Source organism: Simochromis diagramma, unplaced genomic scaffold, assembly GCF_900408965.1.
Source record: "Simochromis diagramma unplaced genomic scaffold, fSimDia1.1 OVJJ01000487.1, whole genome shotgun sequence".
Taxonomy (NCBI): domain Eukaryota; kingdom Metazoa; phylum Chordata; class Actinopteri; order Cichliformes; family Cichlidae; genus Simochromis; species Simochromis diagramma.
The window spans coordinates 2,831,224-2,858,605 of NW_024387305.1; the positions used below are offsets into that span (position 1 = coordinate 2,831,224).

The 27,382-nt window shown below is 39.8% G+C and overlaps 1 protein-coding gene across 2 annotated transcripts in view; it reads left to right on the forward strand.

The window, feature by feature from the left end:
- Positions 1 to 27,382, forward strand: part of pkd1a (polycystic kidney disease 1a) — a 72,967-nt gene that overhangs the window by 16,178 nt on the left and 29,407 nt on the right. For both annotated transcript variants that reach the window (XM_040004756.1, XM_040004757.1), the window contains exons 2-23: positions 2,491 to 2,562; positions 2,692 to 2,760; positions 3,587 to 3,658; positions 5,329 to 5,510; positions 6,480 to 6,727; positions 7,213 to 7,473; positions 7,621 to 7,789; positions 9,916 to 10,093; positions 12,426 to 12,640; positions 13,814 to 13,935; positions 14,031 to 14,181; positions 14,792 to 15,054; positions 15,259 to 15,639; positions 15,888 to 16,370; positions 16,468 to 16,599; positions 17,002 to 17,177; positions 17,815 to 17,945; positions 18,514 to 21,137; positions 21,903 to 22,097; positions 22,198 to 22,497; positions 22,613 to 23,031; positions 24,232 to 24,382. In XM_040004756.1, coding sequence (XP_039860690.1) covers positions 2,491 to 2,562; positions 2,692 to 2,760; positions 3,587 to 3,658; positions 5,329 to 5,510; positions 6,480 to 6,727; positions 7,213 to 7,473; positions 7,621 to 7,789; positions 9,916 to 10,093; positions 12,426 to 12,640; positions 13,814 to 13,935; positions 14,031 to 14,181; positions 14,792 to 15,054; positions 15,259 to 15,639; positions 15,888 to 16,370; positions 16,468 to 16,599; positions 17,002 to 17,177; positions 17,815 to 17,945; positions 18,514 to 21,137; positions 21,903 to 22,097; positions 22,198 to 22,497; positions 22,613 to 23,031; positions 24,232 to 24,382 — 6,994 coding nt within the window. The remainder of the gene's footprint in view (positions 1 to 2,490; positions 2,563 to 2,691; positions 2,761 to 3,586; positions 3,659 to 5,328; positions 5,511 to 6,479; positions 6,728 to 7,212; positions 7,474 to 7,620; positions 7,790 to 9,915; positions 10,094 to 12,425; positions 12,641 to 13,813; positions 13,936 to 14,030; positions 14,182 to 14,791; positions 15,055 to 15,258; positions 15,640 to 15,887; positions 16,371 to 16,467; positions 16,600 to 17,001; positions 17,178 to 17,814; positions 17,946 to 18,513; positions 21,138 to 21,902; positions 22,098 to 22,197; positions 22,498 to 22,612; positions 23,032 to 24,231; positions 24,383 to 27,382) is intronic.

Below are 27,382 nucleotides of genomic sequence, written 5' to 3' on the forward strand. Positions count from 1 at the left end.
ACCTTCTTCTTTTATCCCTATAGGCTACAGGGCTTTCTGTTCTCTTACAGCCTCTGGCTTTTTGTCTCCTGCTCCTTGGTCTTTTTGTCTCCCGATTGTCTCGCTGTTCTCACGTGCAGCTGTGGCTTTGCTTTGAAGGAATGCAAAGGGGACTGAAGCCATTCACTGAGCCCATCTCCACTGCTTAACCAACCCAATTTTCTCATTTCCTTAGTAATTTATCTGATGGTTTCTCACTAATTTGAGCTCCAGTATAGAGAGTGTGGCATGCAAGGATTTAGTTATAGAATGTATTGCTAGCAGTGTGTATTTAATGTATAGTAAATGTGAATTTGAACTATTATCATTGCAGTTTAATCAATAAATCATGCTTAGGATTTTAGAGAATCAGTGTTAAATAAGAAAAAATAAACAAATATTTTAGGTTACGTCTTTCACAGTTGTGTATTTTTCCTTTAGAGCGCTATAACACATTTTAGCTGTAAAATGGGCTACTAATATTTTTTTGGTTGTAATTCATTAGTTGTTTATGTTATTAACCAGTATATTAGTTTCAGATTAACAAACACATTACTGGTTAGATTCTAGTGTGCATTTGTACCAGGGACTTACGAGGAAATCATAAAATAGTTAATACAGTAGAAAACTTTTGGCAAATTTGTATCTGTGCAATTATGAAATAGATGTCTTGATTTAGGAAATTTCACATTGCTACACTCAACTAGGCTTGCTGGCTCCTCGTCAGCACGTGTTCCATTTTTTTCAGCAATAAAGGAGAGAAAAATGTGTGAAAATGTGTGAGTGGTTTGCCTAATTTGTGGAAGGGGAGACCTGACAGACACAAAAAGATATAAAGACAAAAACCAGCATCACACGCGTTGTTTTGAAGTGGTCTAAATTGCAATTCCTTCCTTATCAGTTCCAATCTATAAATCTAAGAATGTAAGAGAGGTATGGTTTTAGCTTAAAAACAGGCTTTTATTTCAAATTGCCGTATCCGATTAATTATGAAACTCCCAGATCTAACAGTCTCACATCAATAAGCATGTTCTCATTCTTGCAGAAGGCCTAAAACCAGATCACTTTTCATATATTGTTTGATAATTCAAAACCTCTTTTCCCCCAAGGCATGATTTGGGCCTTGACTTGGGTTTAAAGAGGCCCTCCAGTCATTGCACACATGCTTATTTTATTGATCATGCTTTCTGAAGTCAAATAAGTTGACCACGCTGATGTCAACATCTTTGGCATCTGGGCTTCTGTCCGGACACCAGTGTTACAAAATAAGTACATGGAATTAGAAAAGAACACCATTTGTAAGGCAAGCGGGGAGATTTGGCAGATATTATTTTAGGGGCTCAGCGAGACCATTGAGCCATTGAAATATTTTGAATGACGACTTCGATGAGAAGTGATGACAAGGCCTGAGGGAGGATTTGTCTTTAAAAAAGGGGAAAACATTTGCCAGTGGGAGGAGGCGTCACTTTAGATTAAGCAATAGTCTGATAAAGCATTTATGATTTTGAGTCATTAGTTGCTGATTAGATAATGAGGCCACAGAGAAAAAAATATACTGGCATTAGGCAGACTTCACCGTTTAAGATTGGCTTTTTTGCTTTGCATCAAGAATTATTCTGTTGCGTTTGTGTTGGTGGTAGGTATGCCCACCCGTTTTATAGATCAAGTCAAGGAGGACATCTGGCATGTGTGCTAGCTGAGACACAGTTTGGTGTGCAGACTCCTCCTACTCGTATTTACGTAAAACATAATGGTAATGGTGTGCAGCCAATCATAGGTCACCCATTGTGTGGTGGCTTACTGCAGAGCGAATGAGGTTAGCTGGACTGTGGATTTGAGTCATCATTTACTGAAAGTAACCGATTACTCAGTCACTTAGAAATTAACCCTTTTATGCAGCAGATATAATATAAAATACATGTAGGCATGAATTAATCTATAAAATGTGACATAAATATTTTGGGCTTTATTTTCCTTTTTCCGTTAATTCCTTTATTTATTTGTTTTCCTATTAAATATCCATATTTTATTAACCAGTTTTCATATTTAATCTTCTTCTTTACTCATTTTTCTTTGACAGTTTCAATTCTTCATACTGGACTTGGTCTCTACCTCTAGATAAGCCTGGCCGCATGCACAGCGAAGGCGTTTTTCTTCTTTCTGATCGTTTCTACATATATCCAAGTAGTTTTCTAGCTTAAGCTATGACAAAAACCCAAGGTTTATCCTCTAAAGAACCTGTGTTCTGGAGCGTCTTGTGTTATTCTTTAGTACCTCCAAGTGTTTCTGGTTGTATTTATCTCCATCAGTGTCTGTATGACCTAAGCATTTCCCTTCCTTTCCTTTTCTATTATTGCATTTCATTTCCAAGTCCTTGAGCAATCACATTGCATTGTAAATAGTTCTGTGTGTAGGCGTGTGCATTTAGTCAGCTTGCCCCCATTTTAAATATGGCTATATTTGTTCCCACAGAGATCTGTCCAAGAACCACATCTCCTCCCTTGATACCAGTCTGCTACATCATCTCACTGGCCTCCAAGAACTGTAAGTAAACACTGCATTATGTGATTGTGTGTTTGTGTAATTCAACTTAAATCTAATTTATCTTTTTATTTAACTGCATCTCTGATACATGTTATAATTTATCAGGCTAAATAAATGTCAATGTTTCAGACATCTTCAAGGGAACAGGATCAATGTTCTCCCCGGAGGACTGTTCTGCTGCGGCCTGCTGTCAGTCCTGTGAGTAGAAAGTCCAGGAAAGATGTTGACCAATGTTATGAAGAGAGAAGTATGAGGAAGATGAAAAGAGAGCAGTAAAGACAAAAGCTTGGTTTAGTCTGGATTAAAGTAGGCAGAAATCCCAGGAGTAAGGTAAACGAGAGCAAGTTCACCAAAAGAAGTGTATACAGCGCGCGCACACACACACACACACACACACACACACACACACACACACACACACAGTAATCACAGGACGATTAACTTCAATTACAGCTTACTGCTCCAGGCTCCCACTACCTCCCTCTCTCCATCTGTCGGTCTCCCCCTTCCTCCATCCATTACCTTACTTCTTCCACCCATTGAATGGGCGTTTAAGCACATGTTTGTGTGTATGTGTGTGTGATGAGAGAGGACTGATGGTTTCCATCAGTTCCTTCCAAAACCACCACACAACGGCTCCATTATGTAGCCTTCTGGATAGAGTAGGGAGGGAGGGAGCGAAAAGGAGTAGAGAAGGAAACGAGAAGAAGGGAGAGAGATGAAGAGGAGGAAGAGCGCATTTCCATACAGACAGATGGAAATGAGACAAAGTAAAATAGCAAAAGTCAGTGTTCAGCACTTTTAGTTATTAATTTCTTTAACTAATTTAATCTAACAATGTAGGAGAAACAGGGTTTGCAAACTCATTCATTATATGACCTTTTTGTTGGATTTTTAGTCACATAAATCTTGCCAAAATGATAGTAATTGGAATACATTAGTGAAAATGTGAAGGAAAAAGTCTTTTTTTTTTCTTTCTTGTTTTAAGATATTGACATTTGATTTGTCTCTTTGTTTCCATCAGTGATTTGAGCAACAACCAAATCACCACCATTGAAGAAAGGATATGTGACGACCTATGTAATCTAACTCAGATGTAAGTAATTGCACTTACTGTATACTGTAAGCTTTATGTCTGTGAATATTTGTCTCTCATACCTGATGGCACATTATGAAATAAGCAGGTGTCCCCTGTGCAGGGGACACATACACAGTACATGGACCAAAGCTGGATGGAAGGTTTTGATTACATTAGTAATTAAACTTCAACATATTAAACACAACACATTAAAAGAAAAGTTTTCTTCTTGTGCAGAGTCTTTGTAAATAGACTAATCAATAACAGGCTAATCTAAATGAGAGGCACATGTTACATAACCTTCTCTTTCTGCCTTCTCTTCTTTTCCTGCAGTCATTTTTGCGCCATCTTTTCAGTTCCTTCTCTTTTTTTGTCTCTTCTGTGTTTTTTTTCTTTCTTTTCTGTCATTGCCAGTATTGTTATTTTTATTCTTCTTCATCATTTCCCTTTCTCACGTGTCTTTAAAAAATACCCTTATTCTGTAGAAACTGAAGCATAAAAACACAGATTGAATACCATTAAGCATGTGTTTCATGATCCTTTTATTATGCTCATTGTAGTGGCTTAAAGGAGCACAGTTACACAGTAACAGTTACACAGTTACAGTTACGCTTTGTCTCCCTCACAAAGACAGAGTTTCTCTTTAGGTAGAGAAAGTTTACCTGTGACCATCCAGCTCCTGCAAATATGTCATAATTACATGTTTTACTCTAAATCCCCCTTACTTATACACAGTGTATAAAATAAATGCAAACAAAATAAATATATATGAATAATTATTATAAAATCGATTATAATGATAATAACAGTTCAAGTTTATCTCTTATAATTCTACCTGTGGGGTCATTGCCCACTTGAGCGCCATTTTCTGTTAAATCTCAATGAAATCATAAAATAGTTCACAAAAAACAAACAGAATACAAAATGTATGGTTCTGCCTGCACATGCTCACATGTAGTAATATCTAGTATGTGGATATAAATCCGTAAATATAATATAGAATACAAGAATTGTCTCTAATAGAGCAACACTAAAAGAAAAGCTGAGCTCAAGCTGTCCCGTTATTACTGGGCCGACATCTGATATCAGCATTGGCTCTGTAAATTTATAGGTGTAACTATGTTAAATATGTCTTTGAAACTAGCATTAAGTCATATAAGAGATTTAAAATATGATGTTTACTGAAAAGGAAAGCAGTGGCTAAGTGTTGTTAAATAATCAAACTGAAATGTCACTTTTATTGGTTACTTGCTGTGATTAAAAAAAGATAAAGAGATGGCTGATGATTCCTAAATTACAGAGTCCATAAGACATTCACATCAGGCAATAATTAGCAGTAATTATGATTTGAGCTGCTGAATACACACACACCACTCATACACATTATGAGCTAGCCTTTTTAAGGAGATGGCATATCATCTGTAGGTTTGTTGTTTCTCAACCATGAGGTTGAGAAAGGCTTTCAACAGACACAAACACACAAATATAAATGAGAGAGTTCTTAATTTATTAGAGAGAGGCTACTTGTTGGTTATGCACATATTAATGCAGCTTTAATGGTTTATAAATGTGTCATCCCCGCATGATGACAGTTTAGCAGTGGCAACCACGGTGCTCAACCTTGTGACTGTTGAGATGTTTAACAGTCAATGATTCGGTCTCCTTGTCTGTCTCCGTCTCTTCTCCAGTGATCTAAGCAGTAACCCCTTTGAGTGTGACTGTAAGCTGTTCCGATTTGTCAGCTGTCTCCAGCAAAAAGGGGTGCAGGTTCGACGCTCAAATGAATTGCGCTGCAGCCACCCCCTTGACCTCCAAGATCAGCCTTTACTCAATGTCAGACTGCCCACCTGTGATATGAAAACAAATACAGGTAAATATACTCATCATCTCGTGAAGTTAAAAGAAAACATGCACATTATAGAATTCACCAGAAATCATTTCCTGCTCTTTTCAGTGCTTATACATCATACAATAAATAGTTCATGGACTTATATTTGAAAAGTAACTCGATGAACTGAAGTTGCAACAAAGGTGAAATACTTAGTCCGTTTGGTTTTCTACCTCAGACAAAACAAACATTATTGTGTAGTATTTTGTAGAGGTGGGAATCACCATACATCCCACGATACGATATTATCACAATACTTAACGCACGATACGATATTATTGCAATTTTTAAAAATATTTTGCAATATTCAGATTCTGTACATAAAGGTAAACTTTATCAATATTCATTTTATCTAATATCAAAGTCTCGCACTCAGTCTTTCTCTCATTTCAGTCAGTTATATTGTTGACAAACTGAACGGTTTGTATTACAGTCTAGTCCAACTTAACTGAATGCAACCATCTGGTACAATTATAGCTATTCTGAACTATGCAATATGAAAACTATGCAGCCCCTTCAGCAACTGAAGAATTTGAAAGTAAATTAAAACAAAATATAATTTTACATTAAATAAAAAAGTTTTAAACTTAATTAAAATAAAACATGTCTTAAATTAAAATAAGGAAACTGTCATATTTATTGCTGCCATAAAAAAAGTTAAACACATTTGGACAGTGAAGGAATGTCAGGATTCAGAAAAAGGATCAACATGCTCTGAAGTCGGAGCACAAAAACCTTTTTGTAACAAAATATCGATTTCTGCTGTCCCTGTATCGATACATTATTATCACGATACTACACAGTATCGATTTCTTCCCCCACCCCTAGTATTTTGCAGACTTTATGGAGATTTATGATAAAAAATCTCTGCCTTTATTTATGATAAAGGCAGAGCATGCTCTGATATCTCTGATAAGCCTGTGAGATTTAAACCTGTGTTGTCCACTTCAGGTCTGTATGCTGCGTGCCTTGAGGATAGCAACAGTGGAGGACTGGGACGAAGTGAACTTGTTATCTTCTCCTACTCCACGTTCCGAAACTTGACACGGGAACAGTGTCACAGTGTGTGTTTCAATGAATCGCATCGGTATGGGGGCTTAGGAGAGAAGCACGAATGCCTCTGCAGCAAAAACTCGGACCCCAACTATATCAGCACGTCTCAGTGTTCTGCTGCCTGTACGAACCCCGATGTGATGAAGGTTTGTGTAAAGATTATTGCTCTGTCAGACTCTGTTTATAACCTCTGGTGCTCCGTTATGTACATTTTTATATTTTCTCTGTAAGTCAGCCGTCACTCGATTAAAAAGAAAGTTTTGGAGATCCAGTTTCCTTTTCTTTGCTCTTTCCTCATTTGATTATACAACATTCAGGATTTCCTGTAAATTTCAATAGCCAAACAACAACTTCCCTCTGTGGTTTGAATGACTTCCCTATATCCTGAAGAGTGCTGTGCAGAGGAAATCTGGAATAGAAGTTAGTTAAAGCTCCAAATAAAAATGTAATAATGGTTTATTTAAATTGGAACAGTTTCTATATAATCAGATTTTATTCAGAACTATGAAATAATAGGAAAACCACAGTTATCTTAACAATTAATGGGAAAAATTGTTTATTATTTTATTTAAATGCGTATGTATTAACACCAAAACCAGCTCTTCTTCATATGGGTTCCTTTAATTCACAGAAATGTGGGTGGGCTCTGGCTCGCGAAGTCTTTGTCGTGGAGTTCTCGGTCTCGCTGACTCCTCTCCAGCCGCAAAGCGTTCACAACCACGTCACTTTCACCGCCAACTCCTCTGTCACACCTGTGACGCTGTCCTGGGACTTTGGTGACCTTTCACCCCGTGCCAACACCACAGGAACCGTTAGCACCACATCAGCTCACAAATACGGACTTCCAGGATCTTATACAGTCAGTCTGACGGCCTTGGCGGGACATAAGAAGGTGAGAGGAAAAAAGAACAGGATTTTAAACCTTCTGTTTATCCAGGCTGCATTTTTGTATGTATGTTCAAAGAGGTTTTTTTAAGAAAGAAACTTTGTGTGTGTATGTGTGTGTTTGGATTTTAAAATGTTACTTGTGTGTGTTCAGGTGTCTGCACGAGGGGAGGTGACTATAATGCTTCCTCCTAAACTAGAGCTGCATTGTCCAACTCTTGTTGTGGCCAATAGGAGTCTGGAGCTCACACTTGTCAGCTGGGGCTCAGTTGGCTTGAATGTAGACTGGAAGATTACGAAAGATGATGTCCAAATTGCCAAAGGTAAAGTATAACAACACGCAATCTCAGTTATTGAAATTTCACACATTTCGAGCTCCTCGTGATCATCAACATCCAATTAGTTTTTTCTCCCCTGCTGATTAAATCTGAACATTAGCTTAATGCTTCTCTGTGGGGGTTATTTGGAAAACTGGAAGGATAAATGTTTACAGGAGTTACCATCATCTGGTTGGAAGATTAAATTGTTTAATCTGCTGATATTTTGTAATTAGAAATTTGGCAGTAATAAAAGATCAACATTGCACGATCACAACCATTTCCAGAAAGCATTTCTTTTTCGGCACTTGGGAACAGCAAAAACCAGTTATGCACAGTTATGAATGAAGCGCTGACACTGTAGCTGAGCATTTGTATGGTACATCCAGCCAACAGGTGTAACAGTAGCACTTGTTCTGTATATTTGTAGCCATCTGATGGGAATCAGCTGTGGCACGACCTACTAAGTTTTACAGCTAGTTGTTAACTTTGTCTTCGGATTTTGCCTTTTTGCACTGAGCATGTTAGTATTAAATGTATATATATGTATGTGTTTTTGTGGTGCCAAAGCAGCTGTATAAAATTGGTTTAAACTTTGTAGCTTTGTGTCTGCACTCTACAATCTGAGCTCAAAGTTTTCTCATTCAAGTGATTGTTCAGTCTAGTCTTAGTTATGCATTTGTTATTCACTCACCTTCCTTTTTCGCACAGACATACCAACTTTTATATAAACTATAAACTAAATACATTCGACTGGACAAAGGTCTTGAGAAAGATCTCTTTTTTTTTATATTCTGTTTTCCAAGGGTGCCAGACATTCCTGTGCTTTAAAGTTGTCAGTAACTTTGTTACCAGCAGCCCGTCACAAGAACAAATAATTTCTCCCCATTTCTTTGCTTGAAGTTTTGAAAAATACCCAAAATAACACAGTTTGGCAGACATAGGGTTGTATTTTTGCATCACTTATCAGCCAAAAACTCTTCATTTCTGTAAGGTGTGTAGTGTGGCCTTAAAATATGAGAGGGAATTTGACAAATGGAGGCCAAAAGCAAGGCCAAAAACATGTCCACTGTAGATTAACAGTGTCTGAAAGTCACGCCCTTAAGAAATTATGAATTATGACAACATACTGCCAAAGTATTTTGTCAGATGTTGATCCAAAATCTTTGCTTAACTTTTGAGGCTGAATTCTGATTGGCTGGCGTAATTTTTCTGCATGATAATGATCCCAAACACACTGCATATTCAGTAATCGTACACCTGGATAGAAAAACATAAAAAGGAACCCGTTTCAATAAATTGCTGCACCTATCTCCCATTTCCTAGCAAATTATAAAGAAAAGCGTGGTAACGGAGGACTTTTGCACAGTACTGTCCCTCTCCTCCATTTTCCACCTTTGTTATACTCGTTCTCTTCTTCTAAGACACTCCCTTACAATTTCTCACAATGTAATATTTAACTGTTATTTGCTCATTTCACTGGTTTGTTTCTTTGAGATATTATGAGAAAGAATTTTTACAAAGTGCCAAAGAGTCTATGAAACTAATGTGATTTACTGAAGGACAAATTCATCATGATAGGAAAGAAATGCCAGTACTCCTTTTTCTACTGTCTCGGCCAAGGAGTGTTTGTGTTTGCACATTAGAGATGTGAGTCAGGCCCCGCGTCTTTCATCTGTCTCCCCCCTCGTGCTTTACTTTGCACCCATATATCAACATCTCTTGTGTCTACATTTTTTGCCTGTTTGTCTGAGGCCTGAAACTCTTCAGGTTGTTTTTTTTTTTTTCACTGTGAAGTCTCTAAACAAATTTTTTTACAGATTTTTGTAGCTCTTTTTATATCGTAAATAACGAAGACTTTGACTGAGAGACATATTCTGCATGTTCTACAACAAATATTTGAGGCCAGTAAAAAATAAAACAAATAAACACATTCCTAATGAGAATTATTATTTGATCACACTGATTTGCAATCATATGCAACTTACTAACTTTACTGTTATTTTGTACTTCAGCATGTTTTAAGTTGTTTTTTTTTTAAATTATGAAATAGTAGCTGCACTTTTTTTTTTCTAGAAAGAATACCTTCAGAGTATTTGTTAAACAACATTCATGTTTCTGTTCCCTTCCAGCCTCTCCTTTCTGTCCAGTAGATGCGACGCACGATCACGAGTCCTCAAGCTGTTTCCAGATCCTTCCAGGAGAGCTGAGCTGGACTGATGCTCGAAAACAGTGTTTGAACCGCGGTGGGGATCTGGCAATAGTCAGGAGTGACAAGCTGCGTAACCTGCTGGCAACCAAAGTCACACAGTGAGTGTTTACTCTTTCTGCAAGTTTCACAAACTGAAACAGGAAAATAATTTCAGTTAATCTTTTTCCTCAAGAAATAATGTATCTGTGCATTGTTACCAAGGGAACCCTAAGAGCAGGTGTAGCAGTACAGCCTGGTCACATAAGAATTTGTTTTGTGAGCAGCAATAAATTTTTCTTCCTGTAGGGACTGTGATCAGCTGACCTGTGCAGCTATTCCAATACTCACTGCTCTTTGTGGATTTAGCTAACTGAATACACATGAAGATAAAAGTAGACTATAGACACTATAGCTATTATAAAAGGTAGAATTTACAGTATACTTAAATTTGTTTTTAGATGTTTCACAGAAACATTATTTATCAGAACATCACCACTATCTGATTTAAAGACCTTAAAATAAATGAGGATATTACATTTAAGATTTAACTTTCAGTCTATAAAATATCTGTGTACCGGTAGGTTGTCATTCATCCAGGAATGGTAATCTAAGGAGCTTGGAAAGAAAAGCAACTGGACTTCTTTAGGTTTTTTGAAGACGTTTCACCTCTCATCTTCAGCTCAGTCTATAAAATGTCACTCTCTGAGCAGTCCTTACTGTTGAAGATAATCTCCTCTTCTTCCACCTTCCTTTCCTTCTCTTTCATACATCTCTCTCCATCTATCAGTCTCAGACCTTACTAATTTTCCCACCCTGGGAAATGTGCATTTAGCTCACAGAGTTTTGTAACAGACTGCAATAAATTGTTGAGCTGTTTGAAAAGCTCCATTTTAAATTAAAGCTTCAATTTTAAAAAACAATACTAAATCTTTGCTTGCCCCTCTTCTGTAGCCAGCTTAAGTTCAGCGACTGAAACGTCATGTCATGTGTTAAAGGTGTAAACGGGTCTTATTTCTAAGCAAGTATCTAAATCGTGTCACTGGAGGGACCGCCAGCTCACACATTTCGTCTTCCCTATTTCAGTGACAAACTCAAACAAAGCTATGGTCCAGTCTGTTTGCTGAAACGACAGCCAAAAAGTATCAAAACAGACAAAAATACTGAAAACAGATGTTAAACGTTCGATCACTGACACTCACAGAATTACATGGTTTGGAAAAGGGTGCATGCAAAATGTGTTTGTCTTTTTTCTCCCCTCCTCTGTGTGTGTGTGTGTGTGTGTGTGTGTGTGTGTTTGTGTGTGTGAACTTATCCTTATTTGACTGAATGTGACCCCTGACTTATGTGTTTTTGTCTCATTCACATTGATAGGATACACTATTTTGCTGCATGTACGTTTGTACATGTATATGAACAAAGCTCTGGATTTGGCTTTGCTTTGGTTTTGTAAAAGTATTCTGCTCTCGCACTGGTCTGAAGGCTTTCGGTGTTTTGTGTTTAAGTGTAAGAAGGTCACAAAAACACATCTGTAAAAGCACAGCTGCATTGTAACGTTAACGCCGTAGGAATCTGGGTTTTTGTGTGTGTACATTTGTGTGCTAATTTGAGTGTAGGACTCGTATACCAAAGGGGATGAGAAGAAAAAAAAAAAACTTGCTGCAGATGGAGCTTATCCCCGCCATCCTCTTCTGCTCGTGTGTTCCTCCACCCCTCTCTTATATAAGGAACTTTTTTTTCTTTCTTTTTTTAGAATCTGTCTTTGTTTTGTGCGACAAAGACGTTTTCTTGTTCTTTTTCTGCCTTTGTGTAACCGCTGGTCACTCGTTCTGATGTCATTATCAAAGGTGTTTTGAAAAATCCCAAAAAGTGGGAGAAAAAAAAGAAAAGGAAAGAAAAGGAAATTGCTTTTATCCAGGTGATTTTTGGAAAATGTCAGAGAATGGCTTAAACCTGCTTCAAACAAAATGTCTAAAATGTTTGATTTGTTTCCCCCTGTCCTTAGATCACGGTGAGTATCACGCTGACTTCTCTTTTAGAGGGAAGGCCATTTTGTTTTCAGTTAACTGTGCGTAGGAGGAAGGAAAATCAAAGTGGAGAGCGGCGAGGTCCATTAATGGACACATTGAGCCAAAATCCAATTTATCTAACATAGTATCTCCGTATTATCCCACCAGGGTTCAATCAAAACCACTTTTCAGTCTCTGTGCCCTGCAAACATTGATTATTGAGAGCACAATTGGCAGACTTCATTCTCAATTGTTAACAGTCAAACTCATTTACTTCTGAATGTTTTTACAACTTTTCTGTTTTTTCCTGCATTTCATTTTTTCTCACCTTTGTTATGTGTCTTCCTGTGTGCATTCTGAAAAGATGGTGCGAGGTTCAAGTTACGTAGCTAAATGTCAATCATTCAGTGTTAATCTGTGCATTATCTATTTGTTTCTGCACCAGGGAGCGAGATGTGTGGCTGGGCCTGACTGATATAGACACCCCTGGCAAGCTGCACTGGGTGAACGGATCAGAGATGCAGGAGGGAGAGGAGATATTTCATCCTCGCTTGACGAGCTATCGTGGCAATGTGTGCGTCGTCCTTGAAGCACGCGGTCACACCAGTCAATACCAATGCAATGCCAAGCGGCCGTATATGTGCCAGTACACTGCCGAAGGTAAGCTCACTGACATTCTGTCTCATAATCCAAATATAAAGCAGTCCACATAACTAGATTAGAGAAATGAAATGAAAACTGAGGAACAGATTTAATGCAATTTTACCCACTGCGCCTAGAATTGTATGCAAATTAAGCTTAGCCAGACGTCTCCTATTTAAATGATTTATTACCTCAGTAGAATAAAATTACCATTTGTGTCTGGGCACCAAACTCATGTGTCACTTATAGAAAGTGAAGAGCATTTTATACCCGACTCCCTCCTACCTACCTAACCACCCAGACAGCTTGTTTTTTAGGGGTCCATGTGGGCCCACAGTGGGCTGCGCACCAATGCCCATATGTGCCCTATGGTGCATTACTGCCTCTAACTGATATGGAGGTTGGAGCATACTGTCGATCAAAAATGTTGCTTATTCACAAGGTGTTTAAGAATTGGTTACCAGAGCAATGCCACACATTTGATTTGCAAGATATTCATTGTATTGTTTTCCTGACACAACCACAAAAGAGATATGTATCTCCTTCAAGGCTGGTTTACACGTTTACTTGGTATGCAAATGTGTAAACCACCAAAGTGTGGAGCTACCAACTCAAAGAAATGCTCCCTCAAATTTTGTCAAATTATTTACTTGGTCTTTGGTTGCCCATAGTAACCCCAGGGGCCCACCTAGCTGTTCTATGGGCAGCACGCAGTGGGCTTCCCTCTTGGAGGCCCAAAGGGAGAAAGTGCAGTGGGCCCCTAGTTCCACATAGGAGCCCCAAGCGCCAAAACTGTTGTGGGCCCTGTGTGGGCACATCCACTTGGGGCCCACATGGGATAAGTATGGGTTTGCCCTGCCCACACAGGTCCAAGTTCACCCACAGCTACCCACTATGGGCACACATGGACATGTTTGCTTGGTATGCCAATTTTCAAGGTTTTTAGAGGGTTTTTTTTCCCGTAAACTACCAGACCCCTGCATTATGCACAGGAGATGGAGAACATGCAAGCAAACATACAGACATACACTATGGTGAATTATTATTATTATTATTATTATTATTTTTTTTTTTTTTAAGTAAGCAAAGTACCTGGAAATCTCAAAAAAATTGCCTGTTGAAATCTGTTACTTCCTCTATCCTCTGTGCTTTTTTTGTCACCTTGAATGCATCCTTCTTCTGCCTCTCCAGTCCGTGTTCCAGATGCCGGGATCTACATGGTTGGCATGGCTGTGTTTCCTTCCCATAATCCTTTCCACAGTGCTTCACCCTCACTCCACTCTGTTTCACAACCTCCCAGCGGTGTCATTGAGGTAAGGAGATATCTCAGCTTAATATCTTTCTTTTTTTATGCGTCAGACTCATTCCAGAGTCTATTTCATTAAGCTGCTTCTGCTTTATTTCTCAGATGCTGTTGTTCCCTGCACTGAGCTTTGTTCAGGGAGGTCGTCTGTCCTCCCTGGAATTTGTCACTCAGAACCTCAGCTCACAAGTCAACGTCCGATTTCAGATATACAGACCTCACTGTCATTATCACGGCACACACCTGCTGCTCCCCAGTGAGTCACACACACACAGAAACTCACTAATATACACTCGCCAGGTGTTAAGAAACATATAAGCCACCTGATCCCACACCTCTAGTCAGACACACTGACCAGGCTTGTCTTAAATTGTTAGGTAGGTGAATGTGAAAATAAAATTTTCATGGAGACAGAAAGTATAGTAAAACATGAAGGCGAAGGAAATCAAACAAACAAGGTCATCTCAGTTCTGAGCGCTTCCTGTCTTTGATTTCAAGCCTGTGAGGCAGGGGACGAGATCGAGGAGATAATAGGATAATGTAGCTTGGTATTAATCACACTGATGGCAAATTTTAGTCTACGTACATGACGTACATGTACACACATCTTTCACTTTCCTGTTCCACAAGTGCACAATTTTTGACTTGCTTTAATGAGATTTTCTTGTTTGATTTAGTTTCTCTCATTCAGTAATTCTTTCCTTTAATCTACATTTTTGCACTTTCATACCTATATGAGCAGCTAATGAAAAATCATTATTGTTATATAACTACCCATCTGCATATTCAATAGAAATGAAGTTGAACAACACTGCTGCATGTACAAATTTCATTTTTAAGAAATAACACAAAGCTTCTTGTCTTAGGCTGCGGAGGCCCAGCATGTGCCCCGGTAGCTCTTTGTGTCTCAACTGACACCAAGAGCAGTGATCCATCCTCTTGCCCCCGACTACAGCAGTGGTGTCCCTTCCAGGGTCGGTGCCTGCCCCTCTCTAACCCCTGCCCACCATCTTCCTGTCCTAACTGCACCCTTGTTCAGCATCTGACAGCTGGGACATTTAGGCCCCGATACATCCTACAGGACGAGGTGGTTTTCAGTCTGCCAGCAGGATCAGCTTTACATGTGCTGGTGAGAGGATTCGCTTTTGCTTCTAATATCAGTGACTTAATTTGAGGATGTATACAATCAAAATAGATAAACAGTCAAATGATTGCTGCTGTTGTGCAATGCCTGTTAGGTCACTACTAAAACTGTGTTCAGTAAAGACATGTATTTAAAGACAAATTGGTATCTGCCTTTAACTTAAACCTTTCTGGTCCCTGTTTCTCACAGTTAAAAGACCAATTGGAGGACATTTTGGTTTCACGTGGTGATGTGATCGCTCTGCAGCATGATGCCGGTCCATCCTCCCTGCTTCACTGCCAGTCTTCCCCACAGTCACCATGGCGACAACCTGTTTTAGGTCTTAAACGATCGGAGTGGTTCTGGATCAATAACACCAGACTCCCAGCAGACAGTTCACCTGACCATGACCCTGACCTTCTGCCTGACCCGGAGCTCGACATAGAGACACTGGTGAAGACTGGCGAAGCAGGCTGGCTGGAGGAAGTGGTTTGCCCTGTCAGAGTGCTCTATATGGAACGGAGTACGACTCAGCTGCAGGGATCGCAGCTGTCTGCTGGGCTTCCTCAACCTGGAAACTACAGCCTGCTGGTAAGCCATCAACACAGCATGCATGTGAAAGATTTCTACATGCAGGTGGAGGCCACTAAAGAAGATGGAACCTGTAGTAAGGAGTTTGAAGTGTTAGAATTAGTATTTTTTTTCCTATAACACCAATGTTGCAAGATACTTAGGTTTTAAACATTTGAGGAAGTTTTTGGCTGTTATCTTTTAGCACATTTATTAGAGTGGTTTGTATTTAATAGTAATAATTTAAATAAAATGCATTTACATTTCAGGTGACTTCTGTTGAACCGTCGTACTCAGTCTCTGCATCGTGCCCATTGCGGGTGGTGGCTCCACTGGGCCTGACAATCCTCCATCCCCCTGTGCAGAATGGCACCCTCTACATTCAGTCCAATGACACCCGGCTTCTACTCCGTGTGCAGTCTCGCGACCCAACAACGGTATCTTGGCATGGCAGTAATCATAGCGCCACTTTCAAGTCTGAATGTCCCCTGGATTTTTTGTCCAATCCAGCACTCTGTCAGCTGGGGGCAAACCCAGGATCTGGTGGTGTGGTTGGAGAGCCCAGCCAGTTTGCAGTGCTGGATCTTAGTCTGAAAATGGAGGAACACAAGGATCCAGTGAAGGTGGAGCTGGAAGCCCACAATAATGTAATAGAGGCCAGCCTGAAAGTGATTGTTCACCTGGAAAAGCCACTGAGAGGATTGGTGGTGCAGCCACATCCTGCACGCAGGGTACTGATGGAGTCAGTTGTGGTGAGTTATTTTGCTTATAGGCTTATTTGAATGACAGTTTTATGAAGAGATCATAATTCGTGTTTATACCCTGCATTATGCTCTGTGTCTATTGTAGAGCTACACAGCGTCAGTGCTTGAAGGCTCTAACCCCACATTTAAATGGACAGTGGATGACAAGCCCTACTTCACTTATTATAACACTGTCCTCAATGTCATCTACCAGAATGCTGCTATCTACAAACTTACAGTGAGTTTCTGTCTCATCTATGAAGTCAAACTGTTGTCACACCTGGGCTTACATATGGACACATTATGACAATTTTTAAAAAATAAATTAATATGTAAAACATCTGTTTTTGATACCACTTGCATCAGATAGGCTGTGTTCGCTCATGCACCTTTGTCATTAAGGTCTAGAAAAATTCAGAGGTGTAGTGTGTTGCAGTGAATGTGTGAAAATAGCTACAGAGAACGAAGACAGTCATCTTTTCGAATATGGAGCCAATAAATGTCTGGGAAATGAATTTCAAACTGAGAAATGAACTGTGTGATTGGTTATCAGAATAACATAGCGGTTGTCGTTGTAACAGCTTTTTATGCAGATGTGACACAAGCCTAATGTCATACTGACTATGCGCTATCTTCCCAGGTGACAGCCATGAACCATGTCAGCACGCTCACAGACCATTTCAACGTAACCGTAGACCGGCTCCAGCCCATGGTCAACCTCACAGTCAGGGGAGTGCCAAATGTGGTCCCCCAGGGCTCCACTCAGACTCTTACTGCCTCGGTGGTCATGGATATGTCAGTTTCTGCCACTTTCCGGTATGAACACCAGGGTGGATAGATGGACAGCGTTATTTACAGTGATCCCATAACTGCCCATTTCTATCTCTATTACTTTTATTATATTTTTAAGGCTGAGTGAAAAACTGTTTGTTTGTTTTCTCTATTTCTCTTATGCTTTGCTCTTCTTTTCTGTTTTTCTCTTCTTGTGTGCCATAATAGCACTGCAGCAGTCAAGTCAAAGAGAAGCCTTGGATTTATAACTGTGCGGTTAGGGAAGATTGCTGACAAGAATTTTCCCCTCTGTGCGGCTGTTTCCCCTCTACTTTTTTTTTCTTCATTTTTTTTCTTCCACTCTTTGTATCCCACCAACTTAGGAGTACTCTCTCACTTAGTTTCTCTGCACTCTCACCATTTTTGGTTCTGAGAGGCTTCCTCAGTTCCAGTTTCCACTTCGCCTCATCCAAACCCTTTATTGCATCGTCAGAAAAGATTCCCACTTTCCATCTCTCCAGTTAGTGCGCCTGTGTTTGTGTGCATGTATTGGTAGTACTCGTGTTGTCTTTATAACCTTGTTTACACATTCACTTTGTTGGTACCGTAAACGGCATAAAGAATGTTGCTTTTTTTTATTTGTAGATTTCTGATAATGTTTTTGCATTGTATCATGTTGCAGATGGTCTTTTGGTGATGGAGGATATAAGGAATTTGAATACAAGCCTCCCTACTCTTCCTCCCTCTTTTGTCAAGACTCACCTAATCAAGTCCTCCTAAGCAACAATATTACCTATAATTACTCTCAGCCAGGTAACAATAACAGCTTTGAAATAAAAAAGCCTATTTTTGTGTGTTTTGTTTTTTTAAGCCTGAAAGTAGATAATAGCTTACAAGTTATGATAATCAGGTTGAATAAGTTGAAGCCTCTCTCCCCTTCAGGGCTGTCTCCTTATGCATATTGGACATTTCACAGCTGTTTTGAATACATCAAAAGAAGCATGTTCTTGATTGTGCGCCTGGACCGTTACACTGCTAGTTCTTCCACTGAAGACTGTTTTTTAATTCTCAACATCAAAGTCCAATCTGTTTTACACCAAAGTTATCAGACTGACTGGCAAATTTTAGGTGCATGGTGAAATTTCAGACCTAAATGCAAGAGGTCAGATTGGGACCTCTGAGCCAGCTCAGTGGAGCAAAATCCAAAACAATAACTGAAGAGCTGGAAGAGGTCCAGAAGTTAAATTTGAGCTAAATTTAAATCATGCATGTTTTTATTTGTTTGTGGACAGAGTAACAGAACTTTATGATCCAAACATGTACAGAAAATATCTTCTTTTTTCATGATTTTCCCATTCCCACCTCTTTTCTTTTTTTTCAGGAATATACACCGCACTGGTATCAGTTTCCAATCGTTATGAGAACATCACTAAGAGCATCAACATGAGCGTCTACAGCATCCTCACTCATGTCAATATACAGACGGAGCCAGCACTTCTCCTCGCTGGCAAATCAGCTTTTTTTGAGGCTCACCCTTTGCCCACACCGTATGGAATTCACTATGAGTGGCACTTTGGAGATGGCTCTGTCACTCAAATAGGTCGCCGTGTGCCGCACACCTTTACAGAGTCGGGCAACTTCACTGTTTGTGTTTCAGTAAACAACACCATCAGCTCTAATAGTGCCTGTGCTGAGATGTTTGTGTATAAGGAGATTGAAGATCTAACAGCTAAAAGCACTTCTCCCACAGAGCTTCACAGTCCTACAAAGGTGTGGGCACACCTTCGTTCGGGTAACAACATCACATGGACATTCGCAATGGGTGATGGAAAAATTTATACTCAATCTGAGCCTAACGTGTCACATACCTATACGATAGATGGTAACTATACAGTAAATGTGACTGCTATGAATGCTGTAAGCTCTGGATGGACAATCCTTCCAGTTCAGGTGTTTGTCTTCCAAGTTATAAGAATGGAGCCTTCCGGATGTGTCCGAGAGCAGACCACTGTCAACTTTCAAGCCTGGGTGTCTGGTAACGCATCAGCTCACCTTTACGAATGGAGCTTTGGGGACGGAAGTCCCAACGAGACACACCGTGGCAACCCCAGAGTCTCTCACACTTATTTGGCAAGTGGGAATTACCACCTTTCCTTGCTCCTTTCCACTGGTTTGAACAAGACCACCAAGGCCAATTTCTTCACCTGGGTGTGTGTGCAGCCAGCTTTGACCAACATCAGCCTTACCCCTGAGAAATCCCATTATGCTGTGGGAGACGAAATACAATTCTGGGTTAGAGCTGAACCTCAATTTAACTACAGTTATCAGTGGGACTTTGGTAAAGAGGAAGACCCTGTGCTCATTCATGGTTCAGGGAGTATGGAGACAGCATTTAAGAACCCAGGTCTCTACATGGTGACGGTAAATGTTTTCAATAACATCTCCAGCAGTAATGCTAGTGCTGTCGTTGAGGTTCTGATGCCCATTGGACCAATTGTCATTCAGCATAATGGCACAAAGTATAATAATTTGACACTTGGAGCACCATACACTTTTATCAGTTCTTCATTGGCCTCCAATGTCACTTACACCTGGAACTTTGGAGATGGAAATCAGCTTACAGGACAGAATGTCCTTCATACCTACAACATCTCTGGAAAATACAATATCACGTTGAAAGCAGCCAACACAGTTAGTCAGAATGATACTACTTTAACAGTTATTGTGATTGCACCAATCAGTGGGTTGAGAGTCAATGCAAGCTTGGTAAAAGTCCCTCTCAACGAGTCAGTCACCTTTGAAGCCCAAATGGCAGACGGCGATCGGTTAAATGCGCGGTTCTCTTGGATACTGTGTGACCACTGTACCTCAATCCCAGGGACCTACAAGATGTATTACACCTTTCGTTCAGTTGGGACTTTCAACATCATTGTGACGGCAGAGAATGATGTAGGAACAGCACAAGCAAATATCTTCCTGTTTGTCCAACGTGAGTTGGAGGGGCTGCAGATTTTGGCAGAGGAGACTGGCAGAGAGGGAGGCACCAGATTGGATGGTTGTTGCTTCCCTACAAACCGAGGTCTCAAACTTCAAGCTGGATTAAAGGAGGGCACCAACATGACCTTTACTTGGAACATCATCAGAGAGCTAGATCCTGACAGCTCATTCAACAAAACTGGGAAAACAGTTCAACTGAATTTTCCCAAGCCTGGTCCTTGTATCATCTTACTCTGGGCAGCCAACCTTCTGGGCCAGCTCTCTATCAACAGAACCATCCGCTTTCTAGAACCAGCCGGAGATGTGCACCTTCAGATCAGCAAAAACCCAGTGGCAGTCAATGTCTCAGTAAATCTCACAGTACTGACTACAGAAGGCTCAGACCTACAGTATCGTTGGTCTGTAGATGGGCATGCTCTGCAGTGGAATATGCCCGGGAAGACCCACACCTTCAACACTATTGGGGAAAAACAAGTAACTGTTGAGGTCTTTAATGAAGTTAGCTCAAAGACTGTGTCAAAGCGTGTCAGTGTCCAGGAAGTAATTTCTGGCCTAATCTTCTCAGTCACTAATGGGACTCAGGACAGTTACATAGCAACGGGTGTCAGCATCTTTCTACAGGGGAAGGTAGTGACAGGAACCAATGTGACATGGACATGGCTGCTGGATGGAAAAACAGAAACGGGAAAGAAAACATCTGTAATTTTTCAGGAGCCAAAGATAGCCACTGTTACTTTGAATGCCACCAATGGTGTCAGCTCGCAAGTGTTTTCAAAGGAATTCTTTGTTCAGGAAAGGATTGATAAGTTGGACTTTAAGGCAAGTAAGAACGTTGTAGCAGTGAATGAAAAGGTGGACTTCATTATTTCCATGGCAGCAGGTTCGGACGTTGAACTGATTCTCAGCATCAGCGGCGATGCAACTGTTTACGCTAAGCCTAATCAGAACTACAGCCACGTATTCAGCAGGGTGGGAACATACAATGCCAATCTCACTGCTCACAACCAGGTAACGTAAAGGAAAAAGTTAGATAATGTACATTGTAAGAACAAGTCAGTTTTACTCAACATATGAGATAAAACATATATTTAAACAGATACTAAATAAAATACTGTCACTTGAAATTCAGTCCCCATCATCACCTTTTTTAATGTCCCAAATGTGTTCATCTAGGAAGTATATCATATAAGTTTTCAACATAGTGCCCTTTATAGAGTCAGTGACAGCATTTTTCTGTTTTTTCATGTTTATCAGGGAGTTTTTGAATGTTTTGCGCTGCACTATAAGGGGCAAAGTAGAATAATCAAAATTACTTATGCTAACTGGACTGTAGAAACATATATCATACCAGCATTATGTTAAAACTAATACCATGTATTGATTTCATGCAGAAATAAGAAATAAATTATTTATAGTGCTGTCAGCGTTCATCTCGTTAAAATGACGTTGATGCCATAACTGCATTAACGCGGCAAATCTCTGATAGCGAGTTAGTGCGGATGGCCCTGTGCATGGGGCTGCACTGCGCTAACGCGTTAACGAGCTAACCGTGCTAATGCGTTAACGAGCTAACCGTGCTAACGCGTTGACGCCGTGCAGCCCCATGCACGGGGCGATCCGCACTAACTCGCTAACGGAGATTTGCCGCGTTAATGCAGTTATGGCGTTAACGTCATTTTAACGAGATTAACGCTGACAGCACTAATTATTTATTAAATATGTTAATCAAATCGGCACAATTCCCATATTTGTTTGCCTTGTCTCTATGTCCAGGTCAGTTCTAAGAGAATCAATCTCCATGTTGAGGTGATGGAGCTGGTACATGGGCTCTCCATTGAAGGAATCTCAGATGCAATCGCAGTTGGTGAAAATAAAATGTTTGTGGCCAAAATATTGGCGGGCAGTTCTGTTACTTATCTGTGGACTTTTGATCTGCACCATCACAAGTCATCACATATCGGCAAAGAGGTAAACTTGGTTGCATATTAAAAATTTCATAATATCGACATAAATATCACAGTATAACAGGCAGTGGTTTGCTGTATCTCACTGAATCGCATCATTCCAGGCACACTACACTCCAGAAGAACCAGGTAATTTGACCATTCACCTGAAGGTTTTCAACAGTCTGCAAGGTCAGGAAGTCACCAAGTGGATATTGGTACAGAATGTGCTGAAGTCTGCAGATCTGAATGCTGTGCCAAGGAATACTCTCATTAATAAGACGGTGAAATTTAGAGCCTACATCCTCCCCGTATCTAATCCTGTGGTGTGCTTGTGGCACTTTGGCGATGGCTCTGCTCCCGTTCGCACAAACACCACAACTGTGGGATATGAGTACAGACACAAAGGACACTATCTGGTGCAAGTATGTTTCTTTGAATTCCGTTCTATCTGTATCTGTTAGAAGATACAGCATTTTTTTTTTAAAGAAATAAACCTAAGTACTGTGATTTTATGAGCTTGTTTCTGTTCCTTGGTAGGTAAACTGCAGTAACATGGTGAGCTGGGTGTTGGCGCAGGTGGAAGTAAACATCAGTGTGTTAGAGTGTGAGGAACCAGAAGTCCATGTGGTTCAAGCTCCACGCTTGTCCATCTGGCGCTTCCAACCCGCTTTGGTAGAGGCCAATGTGGATCTGAAAGGCTGCATACGCTACGGAGCTCAGTACCTCTGGCAGATTTTCTCAGGATCCTCTTGCGATAGTGAAATCATGAAGGACCAATCAGTGACCCCCGGAGCTACGATTCGTCTGCCGGTGGAGGTGGACATGCGGCGGCTGCAGCTGTCGTTGCCTAAGATGGCTTTGGCAGCAGGGAACTACACATTAGTGTTTTCTCTGTCGTATGAAGGTGTGCCTCTGAGGAAGGCTGCCTGTCTGCATTTAAGCATCGTCTCCACTAGGTCAGTAGAAAAAATAGTAACCAAGCATTCATATAAGTTTTTTCTGTGATGTCGATCCTTTTTTCATTATTTACCTTTCAGCATGTGACATGTTTTCCAAACATATTATTATTATAATAGATTCTGTCTCTGTGAGACAGCTCTGGCTGTTAGTACAGTTGCCCCATGTACCTGCTGTGCAAATCTGTTGTTTTGAACTGTGAATCGTGCAAAGCTACTCTGGTAGAGTCCAAGAATAAATAAATACAACAGTCTATCTCAAATCAAATTTAATAACCAAATTTAAGGAAATGACTCCATTAATATTTCCTTGAATGTCTTTGTGACATTCACTGAAAACGAGTCTGTTTCCTCCCTTCACAGCATGATTGGAGAGAGGTGCTGTTGGTGTTCTGCTCACGTTGTCTCTTATGCGTTATTGATCCTACATGTTCAAATATGTGAATTTCTTTCCAATTTATCCTTGAAAAGTGCAGCGATATGGTCCCTGAACATAAAATGAAAATGTTTTTGGAGGTTTTTTTTTTTTTTAACCCTCTTAAATTTCCCATTTTCTTCTTTCGTTCTTCTGTCTTCTAAATCAAATATGGGGATCTATTCACTGTGTTGGAGATAGGTTGGGGATAGTGGCTGGTATAAAGGAGTTTAGATGCTGTTGATGGTAGAACAGACTAAGCTGATATTTAAATGAAATAATTTGCACATCCCAGAGGAGGTTAAGAACAGAAAGGTGAGAGATGGATGGTAAAGTGATATAATAATAAAAAAGGACTTTAAAGAACAGGGACTAGAGGCTTGGAGAGCAGAGGACATTGACTATTTCACAAGAGTACTGATATTGTAATTTTAAGATGTGACTTAAACATCACAGGAAGTGACAAAGAAATGAGAACAGCAGGAAAATGTGTGACTAAGAAGAAGTAAGCTAACAGTGCAGAAATGTAAACCTAAACTGCGAAAGAAAAACTTACAGTAGAAAAAAATACAGTACTTGCTTTACATGTAGTTCCGCACAACGTACTGTTGAGGTTTTCTTATTAGTTTCTTATTCCACATTTCTCTACTTAAGTATTTTTATATGCATTAATTGTAGAAACATAGCTCTAACTTTACTGTGTCAATGAAATGCAGAATCAGTTCAGTTCAGCATAAGAGATTGCGAGGAATTTCTTGCTTAATTTGAACCCTTTTTCTTTTTAGGCTGGTGCCGATTATAGAAGGAGGCACCTACAGGGTGTGGTCAAGAACACAAGACCTGCAGCTCAGTGCAGAAAAGTCGTATGACCCCAACATGGACCAAAGCAGACAATCACTACTCCACTACCACTGGGAATGTCAAAACACCTCAAAGGTAAGGACAGGGAGTAACTAGGTTGCTTTGGCCTGTTGTTGGTCATTCTGTTGAGAACAATTGACATGTCGTGGAGCAACCTTATTGTAGCAGATAAGGTATTAGTGTCATGCATTACAGTTGTGTCTAAAACACAATTGTCTTTGCCCTGCTGGTCAGACAACAGTGTCCCGTCATGTCTCTTAGGTTTCTTTGTTTTGCCTTTTTTTTTTTTTTTTTTAGTCTAATAAGTAAGAGTATTAGGGCTGTGCGATATGACCAAAATCTCATATCCCGATATTAAGACATCTATCGTCCGATAACGATATAAATCACAAAAATGTAACATTTTCTGTAAATTCTGTGAATCTCGGGCAGCTCGACTTGCGTGAAGTGTTTCCAGCTGCGCGTCATGTAGCTGGAGTCGAGTGTTTTAACTGATGAAACGATAAATTTTTAGACATAAGTTCTAAAGGCCGCCGTTTTCTTTGTGAGTATTTATTACACAGCGTGCTGCGGGGAAAAGCCTGTTCTAATGTTTCAGTCTAAGGTTTATTTTTTAGCACCTGGCGGCTCTTTTTTTGCTTCTCATCCGTAAATAATCTGCTCTTTCACGTGGTTCAGTTTATTTTGAAAAGTCTCAACAGGATCTTGAGATCTTGAGTTAAAAGTTTATGTGGAACAAGCGGACACGCGGTGGTTTTACCGTCGTTGTTGCTAACGACAACGCATAAAAACAAATGCTTGTCTATCTGTAGTGTGGTTATATTAAATGTAAGAGAAAGAGAGAACTTTAAGAAATTAATATAGCCACTACAGTGACCATCAAAATAATGAAAAAATATTGCCGTAAACAGTTTATTTTGCGACACCACGAAACAAATGATAGCGTAAAATGAAACCATAGACGTTTTTATATCATCATCCGATATATATCGTTATATCGAACAGCCCTAAAGAGTATTACACAAACTTTGCTCTCAGAAATTTTTATTGCAGTTTTTAAGAGTGAATTCATAAAACAGGGATTACATAACAGTCCCAAACACTGCAACTACCTTCAGGATTGGTGTGAAAAAGAGAAATTTTCTTAGGATAGTTTGTGTGCGTTGTGTTAAATTGAGTTGAGTGTATGCTGATGTGTGTGTCCATTTAGTGTTTTTCACACTTAGTGCTTTCTTGGCTGGGCGGGAACACATTCTGCCGGAGCAGCAAAAAAACCCGCAATATAAGACCCAGTGGGATGGGAGTGTCCAGAAGAGTTTGTGTGCATAGTTGTATTTCCATTTTCATGAGGACCAGTTTTAGTGGAGAACTTTTGAATGAGACAATTGAAGGTGAGGATATTTGGGCCAGGCCAGTATGTCAATATGACAAATGTTAGAGAAGTACAGGGCCAACGAGGTGATCGCAAAGATAGTTGTGCAGAGATGTACGGGTGTCCATCTGAGCACATAGGCATTTAAAGGGTTATGTAAGTGTTTAGAGATAAACTATGCATTCCACAGCTGGTGCTTTGCTCCCCACCCTGACAATTACACAGTTCACATAAACACATACACACACTCACACACAGTTGTGCAGTACTATTGATTAAAAAAAGACACTCAGTTCAAAGACTGAAAGAGGAATTAACAAGATCCCAGGTCTTGAAGTGTTCAACACAACATTCCTGACCTTGAATACAAACACAATTGAACATGATGACAGAGGTGGTTAATAAAAGATGAAATAACTGACAAATCATCTTATAAGCTACATTTTACATGGCAGCGGATCTTTGCTTTGTTTCTTAAATACAGCGCACAAAATCAAATATAACGTCTGTGACCATTTTTACTTGGCTGTTCACTTGGTGACTATTGAAGTTGTGTTACAAAATTTACCATACAACTACAGTTGTGAAAATTAGGAGTTTGTGCTGCTTACAGGATGGGAAATAAACTCGGCACACACAGTATTACAGTCATTAAAAAGATGTTGTGTTTTCAGCCATGGAGGAGAACTTGTGTGGGTCTACTAAACACTAAACTTGAACTGCTCTTCTATAGGAATACATTTGTACTGTTGTTATCCACACTTTGTCTTTAGATTGGCAAGCGATGAGTGGTATACAACGAATGAAGTTCTGCTTCAGGCTCTGTGCACGCTCACATAAAAACTGATGTTTTTCACGTCAGGCGACTGTTCGGGCACACAAAATGATCTTTATGAGTGCTGCCTGCTCCAGTCAGAGATGTTATCAGATAATGATGACGATAAAATGGCGAGAAGGTGTAAAGAATATAAAAAATAACCATAAAATAAAATCCAACACTGTTGCAAATAAGAAAAAATATTAATGGTGCAGAAAATCAGTAATCTCGGGACCTGTCACTCAGAGTTTTAAAATAAACATTTCAATTCACGTCAGTTATTTCCGTGCCGACTGTGCTCACAGTGCTGCTATTTACATGTGTTTCTAAAGTGTGGGTGCACATCAGAGCTCTGAAACGTTTAACTGGATGCATTTAAAAATTAAATGTAACTTTGTCGTTTGCGGGTACCTCTTTACTTTTTCCCCATGTTTGTCTGTAGATAAAATAATCAAATATATTTAAACTCTTATCAAATATGTTTTTTTTAAGCTACTCTGGGACTTAAAAGTTGGATAAGCAATTTTATACATATCAAATACATGAAAGTGCAAGATTAGGTTGGACTTTAAAAAACAGAGGGACTCATTTTAATGTTAACAGGAAGTGTATTTACTGAGTATTTGATTGATTTTATCCTTGTGGTAATGGCCTGTGGTTTTTAGCTCAGCTGCAGGAGAACAGGTTGGGCAGAATGGTACGGGAGCAGTGCCAGGTGACTGACTCACCTGTTGCAAGCTGGCTAATCAACCTCTCCTTTTATGCAGTAGCATGCTGAAACCAGATGACACACATGCTGAGACTCATAGATGATGGTGGGCTTTTGTCCAAACTTAGGAGAAGATATTCCTTTAGCTTTGCTTAGAGTTGAGTGTGCCTCGCCATG